Here is an 18,071-nt window from a genome sequence, read left to right as displayed (position 1 = left end):
TCTGTGGGAGTCTCCTGACTTTTCCTTCAGTGTTGCCCACTTAGAACTCAGCGTGGCATTCCTCCTTACAACAAAGAGTACTTTGTTTGCCCTGTGTTTAGTGTTCCATGAGCAAAGAGAGGTTGAGAGTCATTGAATTAGAATTCCTATGATCCATTTTACAGATACATAAATGTATATTCCTTTGAGTGTTAGAAGACCTGTATTCTAGTTCCACTTTAGTTACTGATTATATGAGTAGCAGACAAGTCATTTGGCTTTCCTGGACTTTTCTGATCTCTGAAGTTCCTCCAGCTGTGTCATTTTATAAGTCTATATGATAATTACTTTAATTCTTTCATACACACACACACACACACACACACTCCAGCAATATATCATAAAAAATATATGCTTAATAAATTAGAGATTAAAGGTTTTTTCTTTTGTTAAAGTATTTAAAGAAAAACATTTTCATCAGTAAAAAGGCTAAAATATCAGCAGTTTAGAAAATTAGAACTATCATTTTATCTACCCTTCTGCTTTTTACACATTTTTATTTCTTTTAAATCCAAGTATATATCTTAATAGAAATTCACTTAGTAGAATCTCAAATGTTACTTAATTTTTTATTGTTGTTTGGAATAATCTAACCTTCAAGGTTTGGGATGCTTTTTGTTTGTCATCTTGTGCGTTGTCTTTTACCTTTTTCTTTCTACCTGTTTCTAGTACACTCTAGAATGTCCTTCCCACCCACTCCCAAATCACCATATTATAGCTAAATGCTTTCATTTGGTGTCCCAACAACTGTTCTCATTTAACCACATTTACTAAAAATTAACAACCCTAAATAAGGTTATAGCCATTAGAAGCTGGAACTCTTGTCTTCCCAGAAATCAGCCAGAGTCAAGCTAATCAAGTCTTTATTCTTGGTCTCTTGAGGTCGCAGTCAGGGGATTAGATCTAGTAATCTCCACACCACCTTCCTCTCTCTCCACCACCAGGAGAATGCCTCAATTTCCTCCTCCTACTCCCCCCACACACTTCCCCCTCTTTGTCCCATCAATCAAGTCAGCACAGAACAGCTGGGGAGGGTCAACCTTCAAACAAGTTAATAGAGAACCGTCCAATTGGCAATTAGTCTCAGGTGCGCCATTATCCAAGTGCATTGCTCAGTTCTAGCCCTTTACATCTCCCGCTTTATCTTGTTTTAGAACACAGATGGTCACGCCATCCCTGACTTTTCAGGGAGGTGAGAACCCCCAAAAGGAGGTAATCACGCCCCCCCCCCTACTTCTTAGGAGGGGAGATGAAAGCACTAAAAAGGAGATAATCACACCCTCCCTGACATCTCAGGAAAGGAGATGAAAATCACCAAAGAGAAGTGGGGATTGCTAGCGGGTTTCTGGATTGAAGGGCCTTATTAGAGACAAGTATGCACAAAACCATCAGCATGGGAGTTATTATACAAGCACATAGCAATAACACAGAGGCTATTAGTGATGATTCTCCCTACAGTCAGTGCAGGCTCGATGTGGTATAACAAACATGAATTGTACATGCAAGTACTGATATAACAAACAATATAAATCAACACAGTTTTGTAAAAGATTTCCAGAAGTCCTAGGAGGGTATGCAAACATCAATCACACATACACCTTCTTCAGCAACTAAGAGATAGTCCAAAACCAATCTATTGTCCATTGCTTCACATGCTAGAGAATCCAATGATCCCCACAAGTTTTTGAAGTCCCACATCAGTCTTTTTATATGTTAGGGAATTCAATGATTCCTACAGGTTTTGAAGTTCTACAACAGTCTTATGATGTCTCAGAGAATCCAATAATTCCTGAGGGTTTTCAAGTCCTATAACGGTCTTATCACATCTCAGAGAATCCAATGATTCCTGAGGATTTTCAAGTCCAACAATTTTTGATGTCCATGAGTCAAACGTCATAACTGCCAGGTTCTCTCAGTGGTGGGCACAGTCAGCAGTGGAACCACCCGATGTTTCTTGGGTCTTCTCCTACCTTTCAAGGGTCTGCTCCTTCTCTCTCTGATGGACAAGGCAAATATGGCTCATTGGCACCCATCTGATTCCTTCTCCATCTGTGGAGATACAAGCAAACTCTCTCCCCCAAGCAGTTAACCTATCTGGTCCCTTCCATTCACTACTTTCTGGGTCTCTCCACATGACCTGTCTAAAGACAGTGGAGCTGCTCACACTAGACACTGTCCTTCCGGTGGGTTATAAAACCTGTCTGCTGGAGCCAGTGCATCTTTGTCAAAAATTTAAAAATTAATGGTATAAAGAGCTAAATTTAGAAGTTCTCTAGGGTTACCCGTGGCTCCCCCTTTCTTTTGTTTTTGGAGGAGTGTCTTAATATCTCTGTTTCTTCTCTCTACTATTGCCTGCCCTTGAGGATTAAATGGTATGCCAGTGGTATGTAAAATCTTATACTGTGCACAAAAGTGTGCAAAATGTTTAGAAGTATATGCAGGTCCATTGTCTTTATTGCTTGTGGCACACCCATAATTGCAAATGCTTGTATAAGGAATTCATTGACCACTTGGGCTGTCTCTTTTGCTGCTGGCATTGCAAAAGTGAATCCTGAAAAGGTGTCTACCACAATGTGGATAAAAGATAGACGACAAAAAGATTTATAATGGGTCACATCCATTTGCCAAATTTCATTAGGTCTCAAACCACAAGGGTTCTTCCCTGGAGAGAGTGTAGGAGCATGAAAAGGAAGGCAAGCTGTACAGGCTTTTAATATGCTCCTAGCTTCTTCTCTTGTTATTCCAAATTGTAAACGTAAAGCTTGGCAGCCTGATGATATTTAAAATGAGATTCTTGGGCTTCTTGAAATAAAGGAGTATTGGCTAACATATTTAAAAGGCTATCTGCCTTTGAATTTCATCAAAAATAGGACCTGGAAGTCCATTATGGGAGTGGACATACAAAATATAAATCTTACCTGGATGCTTTCTCACTCGTTCTTGAAGTTCCTTAAAGAGCTGATATATATTGGAGGCTACAAATTTTATTTGGGCTGTGGCAATTCTTTGTACCACATCTACTGAATAGGCCGAATCAGATATTATATTTATGTCTCCTGGATAATAAGCAGGAGCTAGAATGATTGCATACAATTCATTCTGCTGAGTGGACTGAGAAGGAGTTCTGATTACTCTCTTTATAGTTAAGTCACAAGAGTATACAGCACAAATATTATGTTTGGATGCATCTGTAAAGATAGTTGGTCCTTTAAGAGGAACTTTAGAAACCTTTTCTTCAAGAATCCATTGCCAATTATGTAACAGTCTGGTTATCTTTAATGGAGACCCGTGTGTAAAATTTGGAGCCATGGCTAATAAAATTTGCCACTCTAGGATGGTTTCACAGCACACATTAACTTGTGCATTAGTATAAAAGGTGTATATCTTGTCAGGTCTTATCCCAGACAATTATACTGCTCACTTAATGGCCTTTAATAAAATTCTAGCCACAAGCACTGGGTAAGGAATAAGGCTTTGTTCTGGTTGTGCTGGGAGGTTCACCCACTCTATCACACTGTCTCCTTGATGAAGGACTGCTGTGGGTGCCTCTTGTGTAGCAAAAACTGATATTTCCAAGGGTTTTTGAGTGACTCTTTCAACCACATTGGATAAAAAAGCCAGTTCAACTTGTCTCAAAGCCTCTTGAGCTTCTTTTGTAAGCTGGTGTGGTGAATTTAAAGCACTGTCTCCCCTTAAAATGTCATATAATAGTTGCAATTGACAGGTAGTCAAGCCTAGCACAGGACTCATCCATTGTATATCTCCTATCAATTTCTGGAAGTCATTTAAGGTGTTTAGCTTCTCTGTTCTTAAGGAGAGTTTCTGTACTGTAAGCACCTTAGGATATATTTCATATCCTAAATATTGAAAAGGAGCATGTCTTTGAATCTTTTCTGAAGCTATTTGCAATTTATAATTCCTTAGTGTTTCTATGTTTTTTTTTTTTGTAGACATGCTTCTAACATTTGTTCCTCAGGTGCACATCCCAATATATCCTCCGTGTAATGTAATAACATTACTTTTGGAAATGCTTTTCTTATTGGAGTAAGAGCAGCAGCAACATACATTTGACACATAGTAGGGCTGTTTTTCATTCCCTGTGGCAAAACTGTCCATTCATATCTTTTATAGGCTCAGCTAAGTTAATGCTGGGCACTGAAAAGGCAAATCTTTTCATATCCTCCTTATCTAGAGGGATAGAATAGAAATAATCCTTAATATCTATAACCCACAGAGGCCATTCTCTAGGCAACTGAGTAGGAGATGGAAGTCCAGGTTGAAGAGTTCCCATAGTTTCCATCTGTTCATTTACCTTTCTTAAATCAGTCAACATCCTCCATTTTCCAGATTTCTTTTTTACAGCAAATACTGGGGAATTCCAAGGACTTAGAGAAGGTTGTAAGTGCCCTTGGTCAAGTTGTTCCTGTACTATGTCTAATAAGGCCCCTGAATTTTATCACTACCTAAGGGACAATGTTCTGTCCACACTGGTGTATCAGTTTTTTATTGAATAGGAACAGGTAAAAATGTTGGCAGGCCTTCAACAGAAACTCTGCATAAAAAACCAAAGTACTCATTTTTAACCTTCACTGTTGTAAAATATCTCTTCCCCACAGATTGATGGGGATTTTTTCAACTATAAAAGGAGTAAAAACTTCTGTTTCACCTTCAGATATCCATCTTAAAGGGTTAGCACTAACTTCAGTTGCTATTATTGATCCTCCTATCCCAGACATGTAGGTGTCTGCCTTAGTCTTTGGCCAGTGACTGGGCCAATTGGCACCTCTAATGACTGTGCGATCTGCAACTGCGTCCACCAGTCCTCCTAATGGTATGCCATTTATATAGATGGTAAGCATAGGTCAGTCAGCTGTCAGAGCTTCTGTCCAGTATATTCCTGGGTTTTGCTGCTTGGAGTCAGAATGTGGGTGACTGTCACCAGATTGATTATTAGGGGTCTGCATCAATAAACCCGATGCTACTACTTCTCCTGGTTGATAAGTCACACGTTGTCTACCTGTGTTAATGACTGGGTTATTATCTACACATTCCCCAGTTTCCCACATCAGTGTATGAATGAACACTGTTTTTGTGAAGTCTCTTCCAAATCTATAATTCTTTGATCTTGTATTATTAAGCAGAGGACAGAATAGTCAATAAACTCTCAGAAAATTATATTATGTATACACCAGCAGACACTGAGAAGAATTTCCATTGTGAAAGTCTTTGTGTCCGGTCTCAAAAGACTCAAGAGTCTTGAGAGAATTCCTGAGGCAATCAGAGGGTAAATATCTAGGACTGTGGCCGCATAGCTAGTTTATGTTAACAGAAGCAGGACTCAAACTTATATCTTAGTAACTTTTGGACCACCCCTTTTTCTTCTTCCTTGATGCTTCTCATTTTGATGATAGTAGTAGTAGTAGTGGTAATAGTAATAGTAGCAAAATGCTTTACAGATAATATTTTATTCTCAACAAAAGCTTTGAGAGGTAGGTATTATGATTATTGCAGTTTTAAGAATGAGATTATTTTGAACCTAATTATTTTTTACTTATTTTTGTAAATATGATGTTAATGCTTTTTTGTGATCTTGAATGTGTTTTTATTGTATATATGGACCAATAGTTTTTAATTGGATTGTATCTTTTAATTTTATAATGGAAATTAATAAAAAGATAAAATTCAGTTGGTTACAGTTTTCTTTTCAGTAGTACTAAAATTCCTCTTTTCCATTCAGTAATACTATAGATAAGTAGCTTGAAGATTGAATAACTTTAAAAGTACTATTTAAATGAGATGCATTGTGATCCCAAATTATTTTTGTTATTTTGCACCTGAAACTATGAACTCAGAAGCAAAAAAAGTAAAAGTTAGTGGAAGAGTTTGAATCTGAGTTGTTTAGTGATTATGTGTTTAAATGTTTTAATTATTACCATAAGGTTTTAAATAAAAATTGATTTGTTTCTTAAATAAAGTTTATTAAATTTTACTTTAGAATTGAATCATTTCTATATTTTCTAATTTTCAAAGAAAATTACAATAGAGGATTTGAATTATGTATCTAGAGTATTACTGATCAAAATTATTTTCTTAAGGTGATTTAGAGCACCTAAATCACTAGTGATCAGAGAAATGCAAATTAAGACAACTCTGAAATACCACTACACACCTCTCAGATTGGCTAAGATGACAGGAAAAGATAATGACGAACGTTGGAGCGGATGTGGGAAAAGTGGGACACTAATACATTGTTGGTATAACTGAATGGATCCAGCAATTCTGGAGAGAAACTTGTAACTATGCTCAAACTTTCCATACTCTTTGATTCAGCAGCATTTCTACTGGGTTTGTATCCCAAAGAGAACTTAAAGGAAGGAAAGGATTCCACATGTGCAAAAATGTTTGTGGCAGCCGTTTTGTAGTGGCACAAAACTGGAAACTGAGTTGGATACCCATCAGTTGGAGAATGGCTGAATAAGTTGTGGTATATGAATGTTATGGAATATTATTGTTATATAAGAAATGATTAGAAGGATAATTTTAGAGAGACCTGGAGAGACTTACATGAATTGATGCTAAGTAAAATGAGCAAAACCAGGAGATCATTGTATACAGTAACATCAGTGTTATAGGACGATCAATTCTGATGGATGTGACTCTTTCCAACAATGAGATGATTGAGGCCAGTTCCAATGATCTTGTGATGAAGAAAGCCATCTATGCCCAGAGAGAGGACTATGTGAATGGAGTGTGGAAAGCAGCCTAACATTTTCCTCTTTTTGTTGTTGTTTGCTTGCATTTTGTTTTCTTACTCATTTTCTTTCCTTTTTTATCTGATTTTATTTTTTTTGTGCAGCAAGAGAATTATATAAATATGTTTACACATATTGGATTTAACATATATTTTAACATATATAACATTGAATTACTTGCCTTTTAGGAGAGAGGGTGGGTGGAAGGAGGGAAAAATCTGAAACACAATGGTCAATGTTGAAAAATTATCCATGCATATGTTTTGAAAATAAAAAGCTTTTAAAAAACAGAGAAGACAGAACTACAAAAAAAATTATTTTCTTTTTCTAGACCAAGCTTCTGAAATTCAAGTGACAATGATGCTCACTGAAAGCTGTAAGCTCAGAGGGCTTCACCACAGGTGAGAAGAAATCTTTTTCATGTGATTTTATAGTAGATACCACATAAAAAACCTGTTGTTGTTTTTTTAAAATGTGGGTTGTGAGGCATTGTAACATAATACAAAATTTTTAAAATTCAGAATCCAAAGCCTGTGTTTGAATCCTGTTCTGTGATATAATAGATAAGTTGCTTAATTTCTCTTATTCATTTGTAAAATGGGAATAATACTATTATTTATCTTACAGAATTATTGTGAGAAACATGTTTTGTAAACCTTAAACTGGGTTATTATTTTTAAAAAATATATGTAATTATTTATATATATATAGTTATTTTTAAAAATAGATGTAGAGAAAGAGAGAGCTTAATATAAAGACTTAAAGTATAGATCCTCTGTGTTAGTGAATGTTGCATTTTAATATATGAAATTAGAGATCGTAGCTAGTAGTGGAAACAATACTGAATTTAGAATAAAGACACTTGTTTATGACTTCCACTCTGCCATCAGTACCTTGGGTGACTATGGGTAAATCATTTCTCCTTGCTGTGATCACTTGATTCCTTTGTAAATAGAAAGTGTTAAACTATATCCCATGAGGTCCTAAAGTTATGATTCTATGATATATTCAGGTATGTTGAACATTTCTTTGTCACATTGGTGGAAAATTTGTTTGCAAACTAAAGAAAGTTATAATGGTAACATGCCTGTCCTCCTGGAAATGCTGGTGGATTTCTGCTGTAGAAAAGAAAAAAATAATGGGTCCCCTGAAGCTATTTTATGTTCTAGTTTCCAAAAAAACACACCCCCCCCAAGTCCCAAATCACCCATAAAATAACAATTAGAGAATGAATGTATTATTAGTTAGAGTTTTGGTGTGAGGCAGTGAAAAGATAAGTTTTTTAACCCAGGCTTAACTATTGACTTAGCAACTTGATAAGAGAGCCTTACATGATGAAGAAAAGAACCTTGAACTGAAAATCCTGTGATTTTGCTAATAACTTACTATGAGTTTTTGCACAGGATAGTGTTTTGGTCTGGCATCCAGGAAAACCTGAGTTTGAATTCTCTCTCAGATGCTTAATAGGCAAATCACTTAACCCGTCACAGCCTCCGTTTCCTCATCTGTAAAACAAAGATACTAATGGCACCTACTTCATAGGGTTGTTTGTGAGGATCAAATAAGATAAAATATATAGCATTTTGCAAACCTTAAAGTATATATAAATACTTGCTGCTGCTATTTTTGTTGTAGTCCTTCAAATACCATATCAATGAAATAAGAGAGTTATACTAGTGGAACTACAAAGATTCTTCAAGATGTAAATTAAATCCTTAATCACTTCCTATGATGTTATTTCCGAATCAGTAATAATGATGAGAATACTATTCCTACCTCACAACATTGTTGTAAATTTCAAATATGATAATGCTTCTGAAGTGTTTTGCAAAGTACACAGAATTATTCACATCTATTATTGTGTCTAAAATTCTGAGTCTGTTTTCTTTTTTGGAAGGTTTTGAGAGATACTGTGTTTCTCTTAATAACGAGTTATTAGGATTAGGGCTTTTTCTCTTTATTTCCTCATTGAAGGACCAGACCTTATAAATCATTTCTCTGAAAGACTGAATTGATAGATTGTTGCCAAATCCTCAATCGTGGATGAGATAACTAGGAGATTGTAAATCCTCAATCTTGGGTGAGATAACTAGGAGATTGTACTTCTGTTTGGAATCTAAACAGAATCTAATCTAAGTGAATTCCATTCCCAAAGCATCATGCCCTTGAATCTCCCTCCATTAGAGTCTAGGGTGGTAACCCAGCTCATTAAGAAGAAAATCAAAGTTATGGAAAGAAATGGATTCTTTTACCTAGATTACTGGAGGTGGATAAGTCTCATGATCAAGGAATGTTTTTACCAGGAGGAACTGAAGACTTTTAGTTTATTATTAATATGCCCATTTCCTCATTAATTGTTCACTTATCAGCGTTTTCATCTGTCAGAGGAATCCCTTTTTCTAAAAGTATAGTAAGGTATTCAGTACCTCTTTTAGGGGTTTTTGGTTACCAAGACAAACTATTGACCATCAATTTATTAATTGCCAGCTAACCTAATTAGTGAATTGATTATTAATTACCTAGAAGCTGTGTCTCAGGCTTTCCATTTTTTCAGTCTGTATTAACTAATATAAGCCAATACGTAATTAAATGTTGATCAATAAAGCTCACATTCTTTTCAGTAAAGAAAATATCTTTTCTCCTTTTTTTCCTCCTTTTCTTATAGATCTCTTCTCCCATTTCTCCCTGATATACATCTAATAATTGGTTCCATTCCTTATGCCTAGTGTCATGATTATATTATTAAATTACTTTATGGCTTTTAAAAAATATAGACATTAACTAGCTATTGGTGATTACATCAGAAACTTTAGTAAATATATACTGGGATATATGTAAATGAAAAGGTAAAGAACCAAGAAGTTTTTAATAAAATAACCAGCTCAGATTTCTGCATTTTTAGATTTTTATTTTCTTTCTCCTTTAATTGATTGATAGATTGGATGTTTGAAGAAGTGTGCTTCCAGTATATGTTACCCATAATTACCCTAATAGGTATGACTGCTGATTCTTTCCAGGAGAAACAGTATGTAATAGCAACTAAACAATACTTCAGAAAAAATTGAGGATATATTATTTAATCTATATTTCCATATTTTTCCAGGGTTAATATAAGTCAATTCAGTTTAGTAAGTATTTCTTAAATGTTTTCTGTATAACTAAACATTATGCTCTGCACCAAAAATATGAGACAAAAAGAATTTGGAAGAACTTTGCACAGTGGGTAGCCATTGCTAGAGATTCTAAAAGGAAGTGGCAAATAAGGATTGTATTATATTTTTGTAAGATTTTTTGTTCCAAATTTTTCCTCCTTCCCTTCCTTTACCCTTCCCAAGATAGTAAGCCATCTGATATAGGTTATATATGCATAAAACTTTCAAACATATTTCTATATTTGTCATGTACAAGAAAAATCAGACCAAAAAAAAAAAAAAAAAAAAACATTACCAAGAAAAACAAGCAAACAGACAAAACGTCAAAATATTGTTGGTCTCTACAATTCTCTCTCTGGATGTGGATGTCATTTTCCAAAGAATTGTTTTCTAGACCTAAAGGTGAGGCCAGTTTATGGAATAGGTAGGAGTCTGTGAAGAACATTATAAGTATTCTGATTTGACTGGAATGGACACTGCCAAGAAGTAGTTAAAATCTAGAAAAATGGAGTGGAGCATGATTATGCATGACTGTGAAAATTAAGAGGATTGGGAAAGCAAGTGATAATGGGAATTGAGTGAATCCACATTGACCTTACCTTGTGACTCAGTTCTAAAGCTAGTTCAGTTCCTTTTCTCTTCAAACATGAGTCTAGTCTAATTTCATTCTTGTGAGAAAACAATTATTAGAATTGTGAGAAAATTTTATTGCATTGTTTGAATCTAACCCTGATTGTTTGGGAAACTGGAGCACTTCTATTGCCACTTAGAAACCCTTAAAAAAGGACCTAAATTATGCTGACCAAAAACCTTGTCAGATCTAAAGATGATGCAGAGTTTTCTCACAATTATAATCTCAAGCAACTCACATGTCTTATGTTGCTGGCCCCATCCTGGTCAGTCAGTTGTTTCCATATTCCGTTGATTGACTATAGATATTTAGGGGATAGGAGGGAGTAATAGACCTCTTCTGGTTTCAAGGAATTGCTCATACTCATTTTCCCCTTCCCAACTGGAAAATTCTCTAATCTTTCATCCAGCTAAAAATCAGATTACCTGATTTTATAAATTGGTTAGTTGTTTTTTAATTAATTGTATTATTTGATTGTTTTTAATACATAAAAATCTGTCTCTCCCCTTCTTTGGCATCCATCTCTAAGCTGAGGAACTCTGATTATGATTGGCATACATTGCTTTATAAATTAATATACCCAGAATATTAATATTATAAATTAATATGAACTTTTGTTTCCTCTATCATTCTATCAGTGTTTGGCTGAGGATTTTGTATTTATCTTAGATGCAGTAGGGAACCACTGAAACTTATTGACCAGGGGAGTACCAAGGTCAGACCTCTGCTTTAGAAAGATTATTTTGTCAGCTCTCCACATTGGAGACTGGTAACCAGGAAAATCTATCATGAGGAAATTGAAGTAGCCCAGAAGATAAGTGATGAGGGTCTGAACTAGGGTGATGGTCATGTGAATGAAAAGGAGAGAGACATAAGAGATGTGGAGTTATAATTGATAGAATGTGGAAACTGATTAGATATAGGGCTGAGGGGGTTATGAAGCTGTGTGATTAGAAGATTGATGGTTCCCTCACCTCAACAGAAATAGGAAAGATTGCAGAATCTGTGGTCTTAGGGACAAAGATAACTGGAGATGATTCTTATCTCTCTATCTCACTACTGTGTGTCTATCATATATGAGTGTGTGTGTGTGTGTGTGTATATATATATATATATATATATATATATATATATATATATATATATATATATATATATATATATATATATATATATATATATATATATATATATATATATATATATATACACATACATGTACATATTTACAGAGTGAATACAGAACTTTTCAATAGATTTCTGATTTACTTTCAACTAAGACTAATTAGTATACTTATATAGATTTTAAAAAATGAAATGAAACCATTATTGAGTGATTGTGTGACCTTAAGGAAAATCTTTCCGAGAGCACTGGTGATAGCTTTGAGAGAAGCGTAAACTACTTCAAATGCCATTCCAGCTCACCTTGTGCTATAAGTCATTGCTTCTCTCAAATAAATCATTTCATATTTTATATTTATTATTTCATTTTTTTCTCATTTTGACAGTTTCATTCTTCCTTAATGAAGATAGAGAATGCCAAAAAGCATTCCTTGCATTGAAAGTACGACACATAATGTATTTGGATCTTTGGTTACTTCTATAAAAGATAAAAATTATCTAAAAGATCCTAGTGTATCAGATTTTAAGAGCTACTTTTACTCCTTTTAATTCACAATATAGATTAACATGATCTTTAATATTTTCTAAGTACATATTTCCATTTTCAAAGGGATTTCTTACTAGTTTTTTTCTATATTTAACTTCTGACCAATAACATATTTTGTATTAAATGATGCCTATTTCATTTATAGATTTTTTTAATCTAATAAGCATATTTTTTAATTACAAGGAAACATCTAAGCAGTATGTCATTTGATGCAGTTGGTGCCAAAGCACTTTTGTATAATTGCCTGAATTTCCTACACAGCTCCCGGCTTTTTATGTTTTCTTATTTCTATTTTTTAACAGCAAAAATAGCCTTGTTTGTCTAGATTGTGGATTTTATGAAGATGGGGTATATAATACAGCTAAGAAGATAGTTTGGAGTCAGCTTATAAGAATTCATATTTAGTTCTAAAGGGAATGGAGAACCTCAAGGTTTGGAGGGAAAGTGATATGGTCCTATCTTAACTATAGGAAATGAAGGATGAATTAAAATGGAAAGAATCTTAAGGTAGGAATACCAATTAGGAGGTTGTTGTAATAGTCCAAGCAAGAGATGATGAAAATTCGAACTGGGTCAAATGCAAGTGGAGAGAAGAGAAACGGACATGAGAGATGTTATGGGTATAAATATCATAAGATGTGGTATGCTAAATGGAATGGAATGAGAAAAAAAGAGACAAAAATTACACCAAAATTTCAAAGTTGAATGACTGGGGGAATGGTGATATTTTGAAAAGAAAGAGGGAAGTTTAGAAGAATGGATTTGAGAGAAAAAGGTGTTCATTTGGCCATATAGAATTTGAGAAGCCTCAAGCAATCAAAATGTCCAAATGATAATTGTTGCTATGGGACTAGGCCTAAAATAAAGGGTGCTGGGACTAAATCTGTGGCTCTAGGAGTCATTTGTGTGGAAATGATAATCAAGTCCATGGAAACTGATAAGGTGACTCAGTGAAGGGGAGGATTTTGAGAAGTTGGTAGATAGAGTTGGTCAGAAAATTCCAAGCTCTCCAGATTGCATCTCAGGGTGAATATAGACCATGGGAAAGAAATACGATTTGGGGCAGAACAGGGATCCTTTTGGGACAACTCAAGAGGATCCAAAGAAAGATCCCAGGACCAGGATTTAACTTGTGTGAAGTGTAACCACCTGTAGGCTAGCTCACAGAAAAGTAAGCAGGGAGTACTGGGACTAGCTGGATTTGAAGTTAACTTCAGCCACAACCTCAGAACTTTCACCTCCTGGATTGCATGCAGAGTTGGGAGTTTGAGTCTAGGAATTCTGAGGGAACCTCTGTTGATTATCCAGGCTCACCTGTGCTGCACAGTGACACTACGCTGGGTAAGAAGGAACCAGTACACTCAGTGAATGCATAAATAGTAGGACAGGGACACTGCTGGCTTTAGGCACTTGCAGGAGGATGGAAGATGGAGCTTTTGGTTTGGGGTTCCAGGTTAAAGGGGAGAGCTGAGGTGAAGCTAGAGGCACCATCCCTTCATCCCAGCATCAGAGGTTCTTTCACTATAATAGTTCTCATTAAAAAAAAAAATGAACAGGTAAAGAAGAATTTTACTATAAGAATAGGGAAGATGAGGGTTCATCTTAAGAGGAGGGCAGAGAAGTAAAAAAAAAAAAAAAAAAAAAAAAAAAGCCTCTTTAACCCAAGAAGTAACTTTATATGACTACCTGCCCAGAATTTATAGAACTCAAAAAAGACTTCAAGAATCAGAGACTGAAAAATAAGTAATAAGAAGCATCCAAGAAAAGAAGATTATGAAGAAACTAGAAAAGGGGAAATATAGAGCCATAAAGAAGAAAATAATTCTTTGAAAATTAGAATTGGGCAAAGGGAAGTCAGTAAAGCTCTAAAAGATCAAAAAATAACAAAGCAAAATATTAAGAATGAAAAAATAGAACATAATGTAAATCATAAGAAAAACAACAGGAGAACAGATCAAGAAGAAAAAGTATAAGAATAATTGGATTACCTGAAAGCTGTCACCAAAAAAAAAAGAACCTTGACCTTATAATACAAAATAATAATAATAATAATAATAATAATAATAATAATAATAATAATAATAATAATAATCAAAGAAAATTATCCTGGAGTGAAAGAATGTGAGGGAGAGGTAGAATTAGAAAAAAATCCACCGATCACTGCCTCAGAGATACATGGAAAATATATAGGGATATTATTGCTAAAGATCAAAGAAAAAAATTTTACAGGAAATAAAACAATTCAGATATGAGGGAGCTACAATTAGAATTGAACAGGATTTATCAGCAACTACAATAAAAGATGGCAAATTTTGGAATAATATATATTGGCAATCAAAAGAACTAACTACTAATCAAGCAAAATTAGCCATAATGTTGAATAAAAAAAGGACAATCAGTGGACTTGCTGATTTTCATAACTTTGTCTCAGCTAAACCTGAGTTTAATATAAAATTTAATATATAGGAGCCAACATTAAAGATGAATTTCAAAGGACTTCATAAGGACAGATTCTTTGTTTTTTTACATGTAAGTGTATATCATATATACAAGATTGACATATATACACATATACATATATATACATATATATATGTATATATATATATATATATATATACATAATAATTGGAGAGCTCAAAAGAGCTGCTTTTGATTTTATTCTAAAAAGCAAAACTAGTTAGGAAAAGATAAGTAATAATGCTATATGAAAGAGGTATAGAAGAAAAACTGACATAGAGACATTAGAGGAGGGAGAAGGACTGATAGTTCTGAAAACCTATTCACATTGGTGATATAGGGAATTAAATAAGGAACAATATATGTATGTATGTATACATACACACATGAACACATACATATACACATATTAACACATATCATGAAGGATCTAATACCCTCAAAATTCTATGATAAAGTGGGCTATAGAAGGATATGTAGATTTATGTCAGTGGATCAGATTAATTGGAAAGGAATAAAGAGAGAGGAAAAAGTTGGGGAGAAGGTAACTAAGGGATCCATGTGTATGGAAAAGTTTAGTTAACAGCAAGGCAAGTTAAGGAATAAAAAATAGAAGAGTTAGCAGGAATAGAAAATAAGTGATATACATAAACACCATTAAAAGGATCATGAGTAGAATTCATTAGAAAAAAAATAAGGCTAGTAATCATTGGTTGCAGTGTCAGATTTAAAGATTCAATTGAGAGAAATCCACATATGTCAGCCACATTAATATCATTTTAGATATATGTCTGCATATGTATACGTATATATGTATTTGTGCATGCATATATGGATATAGATATATGTTTTTGTATGGATGTGAAAATATACATACATATGTATATATAAATATACTAATATTTAATTATAGCCTACTTTAGGGAGGTGAAAACATGAAGGGAGAGGAAAAGAAAAAAGGACAAAGTGCACCACAGAAAATATATATAAGAAAAGGTAGCAAAGATGGGCAGTCATGAATATGTAATCTATTCTCTTATTATATATGCTTTCTTGAAATGGGAAACCTATTTTTACATATTTTAAATCCTCCTGATACTTTGCTAGACACATGACAATGTTTATTTTGTTTTGCTTTTTTTTTTCCATTTTCCTTTTTCTATTTTGATTTTTCTTGTTTTTAATTTTAACTTTTTTTTTAAAAAGATGACTCAGTGAGGAAAAAATATAGAGAGAAGAGGACCTAAGACAGAGCCATGAAATATACTCATGGTTAGTAGACAAGGGATGAATAAGGCTTACAATCATGAGACTATGGAAAGAGCAATTAGACGATTAGGGAGACAACTATTAGAATAGTATCCTAAAAGCTAATTAGGAAAGAATGTTCAAGAAAATAGGATGGCCAACCATGTAAAAAAAAAGTCAAGAATGTTAAATTTGAGAAAAGTCCATCTAACATGGTAACTTAGAAATTTCTGGTAATTTTGCAGTAAGAAGGAAAATCTCATGGAACATTTAGACTGGTCTTTGGAGTTTAACAGATTTCAATGGAGAAATGATGGGGAAAGCATGTTAAGTAGAGGGAAGAATACAAAAATGCCAGTTATGGTTGGGGGGCAGGAAGTAGATTCCATCTTGGCTACAGTATAGATGAAAATTTTTTGATAAGACAATGATTGGATCTATTTGAATACTTTTTTTTTGATGTCCAATGGGTAAACCATTGAAAAGTGTTGAGTAAGTTGATAACAGGATGGAAGGGTTTTTTTTTTTTGTTTGTTTTGTTTTGTTTTTTTATTATTGTTACCTGCCCTGAGACTTGATCACATATATTTTGCTTAGTATGAACAGGTAAAAGATGAGTTTGGACCTAAAAAAGACTTAATTTTAAATAAGCATACTTAATAGTAGTTGACAAACTAATGCCTTGACCACCTATTGATCATATTAGTAGCAGCAAAGATTTTAGTGCCATTCTGTTCCTTATGCTACAGAATCATTTAGTGTGAGAACCATAGCTTCATTTGGGACTGCATGTCTAAAAAACAAATTACTCTTGTCCAACAACTAGTGATTTGAAACTTTATTCTTTGCACAAAATAAGAAAAATAGTAAAACATCTATTAAAAAACATCAGTCAAGTTTTCTACATATAAGAGGCAAATTAGGTTTAGAAAACTGTTTCTATAAAGGTACCAGTTGATCCATACTTAAATTTTAATTCTTAAGAGTAGTATGAAAAGGCAACATGTGTTATAGAGTAGTGAGCCAACTTTAGAAACAGTAAAACCTGGGTTCAGGTCTAACTGAGATATACTGCTTGTGAGACTAGGAATAGGCAAACTAATTTTTGTTTTCCAGTCAACTCTCAAGACTATAAGTTAAGGACAAGTTGCTTAACTGTACCATGGAGAGAATTTCCACATCAGGAGTCCCACACCCCTTTCCCCACATTTTATAGATGAGTAAACAGATTGGTAGAAAAATAACTTGAATAAGGTAACAGATAGTAAGTACTCAGTCCCAAGTCTTCTGATTCACATTCATTTCTCTTCTATTAGGCTGTTGCTCAAAAAAAAAAAAAAAAAAAAGAATTTACAGGATAATGAGGGAGAAATTCTCCTTCATTATATTATTTAACTATTTTAAAGAATGATTTTCATTCTATATTTTAAAGCCTGTTTTGAATAATGTATCTTTGTTTTATAGTTTGTAGTCATGATTTTTTTTTTTCAGATTCTTTTTATCTGGTTTAATTTTATCCCTTTTGTTAAAATAGGTAATTGAGGTTTTAGATTTTTTTTTGTTTTACTCCTTCCTATTTTGGTCCATTTTTATAGAAATCTGCTTCCTATCACTCATGTCTGTATAGAAGAAGGAGAAAAACCCATGGTGTTATTGCCATACATGAACTGGGGAAACCTTAAATTGTTTTTACGACAGTGCAAATTAGTAGAGGCCAACAATCCTCAGGTAAGAGAAACTTGCCCAAATACCAGTAAAGTTTTAAATTTATGAATAACTTATGCTAACATCCTTGGAAGAAGTAAAAAAATACTTATAAATTTAGAAATTAACGGAAAATCAAAAGCATTGAAAAAAGACAATCCAATCAGAAAACAAAACCTGTTAGGCTAAATAAAAGGAAAATTAATTATGATTACTCTGACTTGACCAAAATATGTAGCACGTGTGTTCTGTTCCCTCCTCCCACCATCTCTGCTGATTTTGCTATATTTATTTCCAAATTACATTATTCATTGTACTTTAAAACTTTTAACATATTGGCAGCAATAATTGTAACATTTCTGTGAGAGTATTACTTTTATCCCTTTATTATAGATAAGGACACAGAATTCAGAGCT

The 18,071-nt window shown here is 33.9% G+C and overlaps 1 protein-coding gene across 3 annotated transcripts in view; it reads left to right on the top strand.

Moving 5' to 3' along the window:
• The window catches only part of RYK (receptor like tyrosine kinase), a 101,263-nt gene that overhangs the window by 57,772 nt on the left and 25,420 nt on the right, over window positions 1-18,071 (top strand). For all 3 annotated transcript variants that reach the window (XR_012488121.1, XM_074301577.1, XM_074301578.1), the window contains exons 10-11: window positions 7,123-7,192; window positions 17,547-17,679. Coding sequence is in view for 2 of the 3 variants with exons in the window: in XM_074301577.1 (XP_074157678.1) it covers window positions 7,123-7,192; window positions 17,547-17,679 (203 nt within the window). In the remaining variant the exon portion in view is untranslated. The remainder of the gene's footprint in view (window positions 1-7,122; window positions 7,193-17,546; window positions 17,680-18,071) is intronic.

This window comes from Sminthopsis crassicaudata, chromosome 3 (genome assembly GCF_048593235.1).
Source record: "Sminthopsis crassicaudata isolate SCR6 chromosome 3, ASM4859323v1, whole genome shotgun sequence".
In the NCBI taxonomy this organism is placed as follows: Eukaryota; Metazoa; Chordata; class Mammalia; order Dasyuromorphia; family Dasyuridae; genus Sminthopsis; species Sminthopsis crassicaudata.
This window is presented reverse-complemented; position numbering and strand designations above follow the sequence as displayed.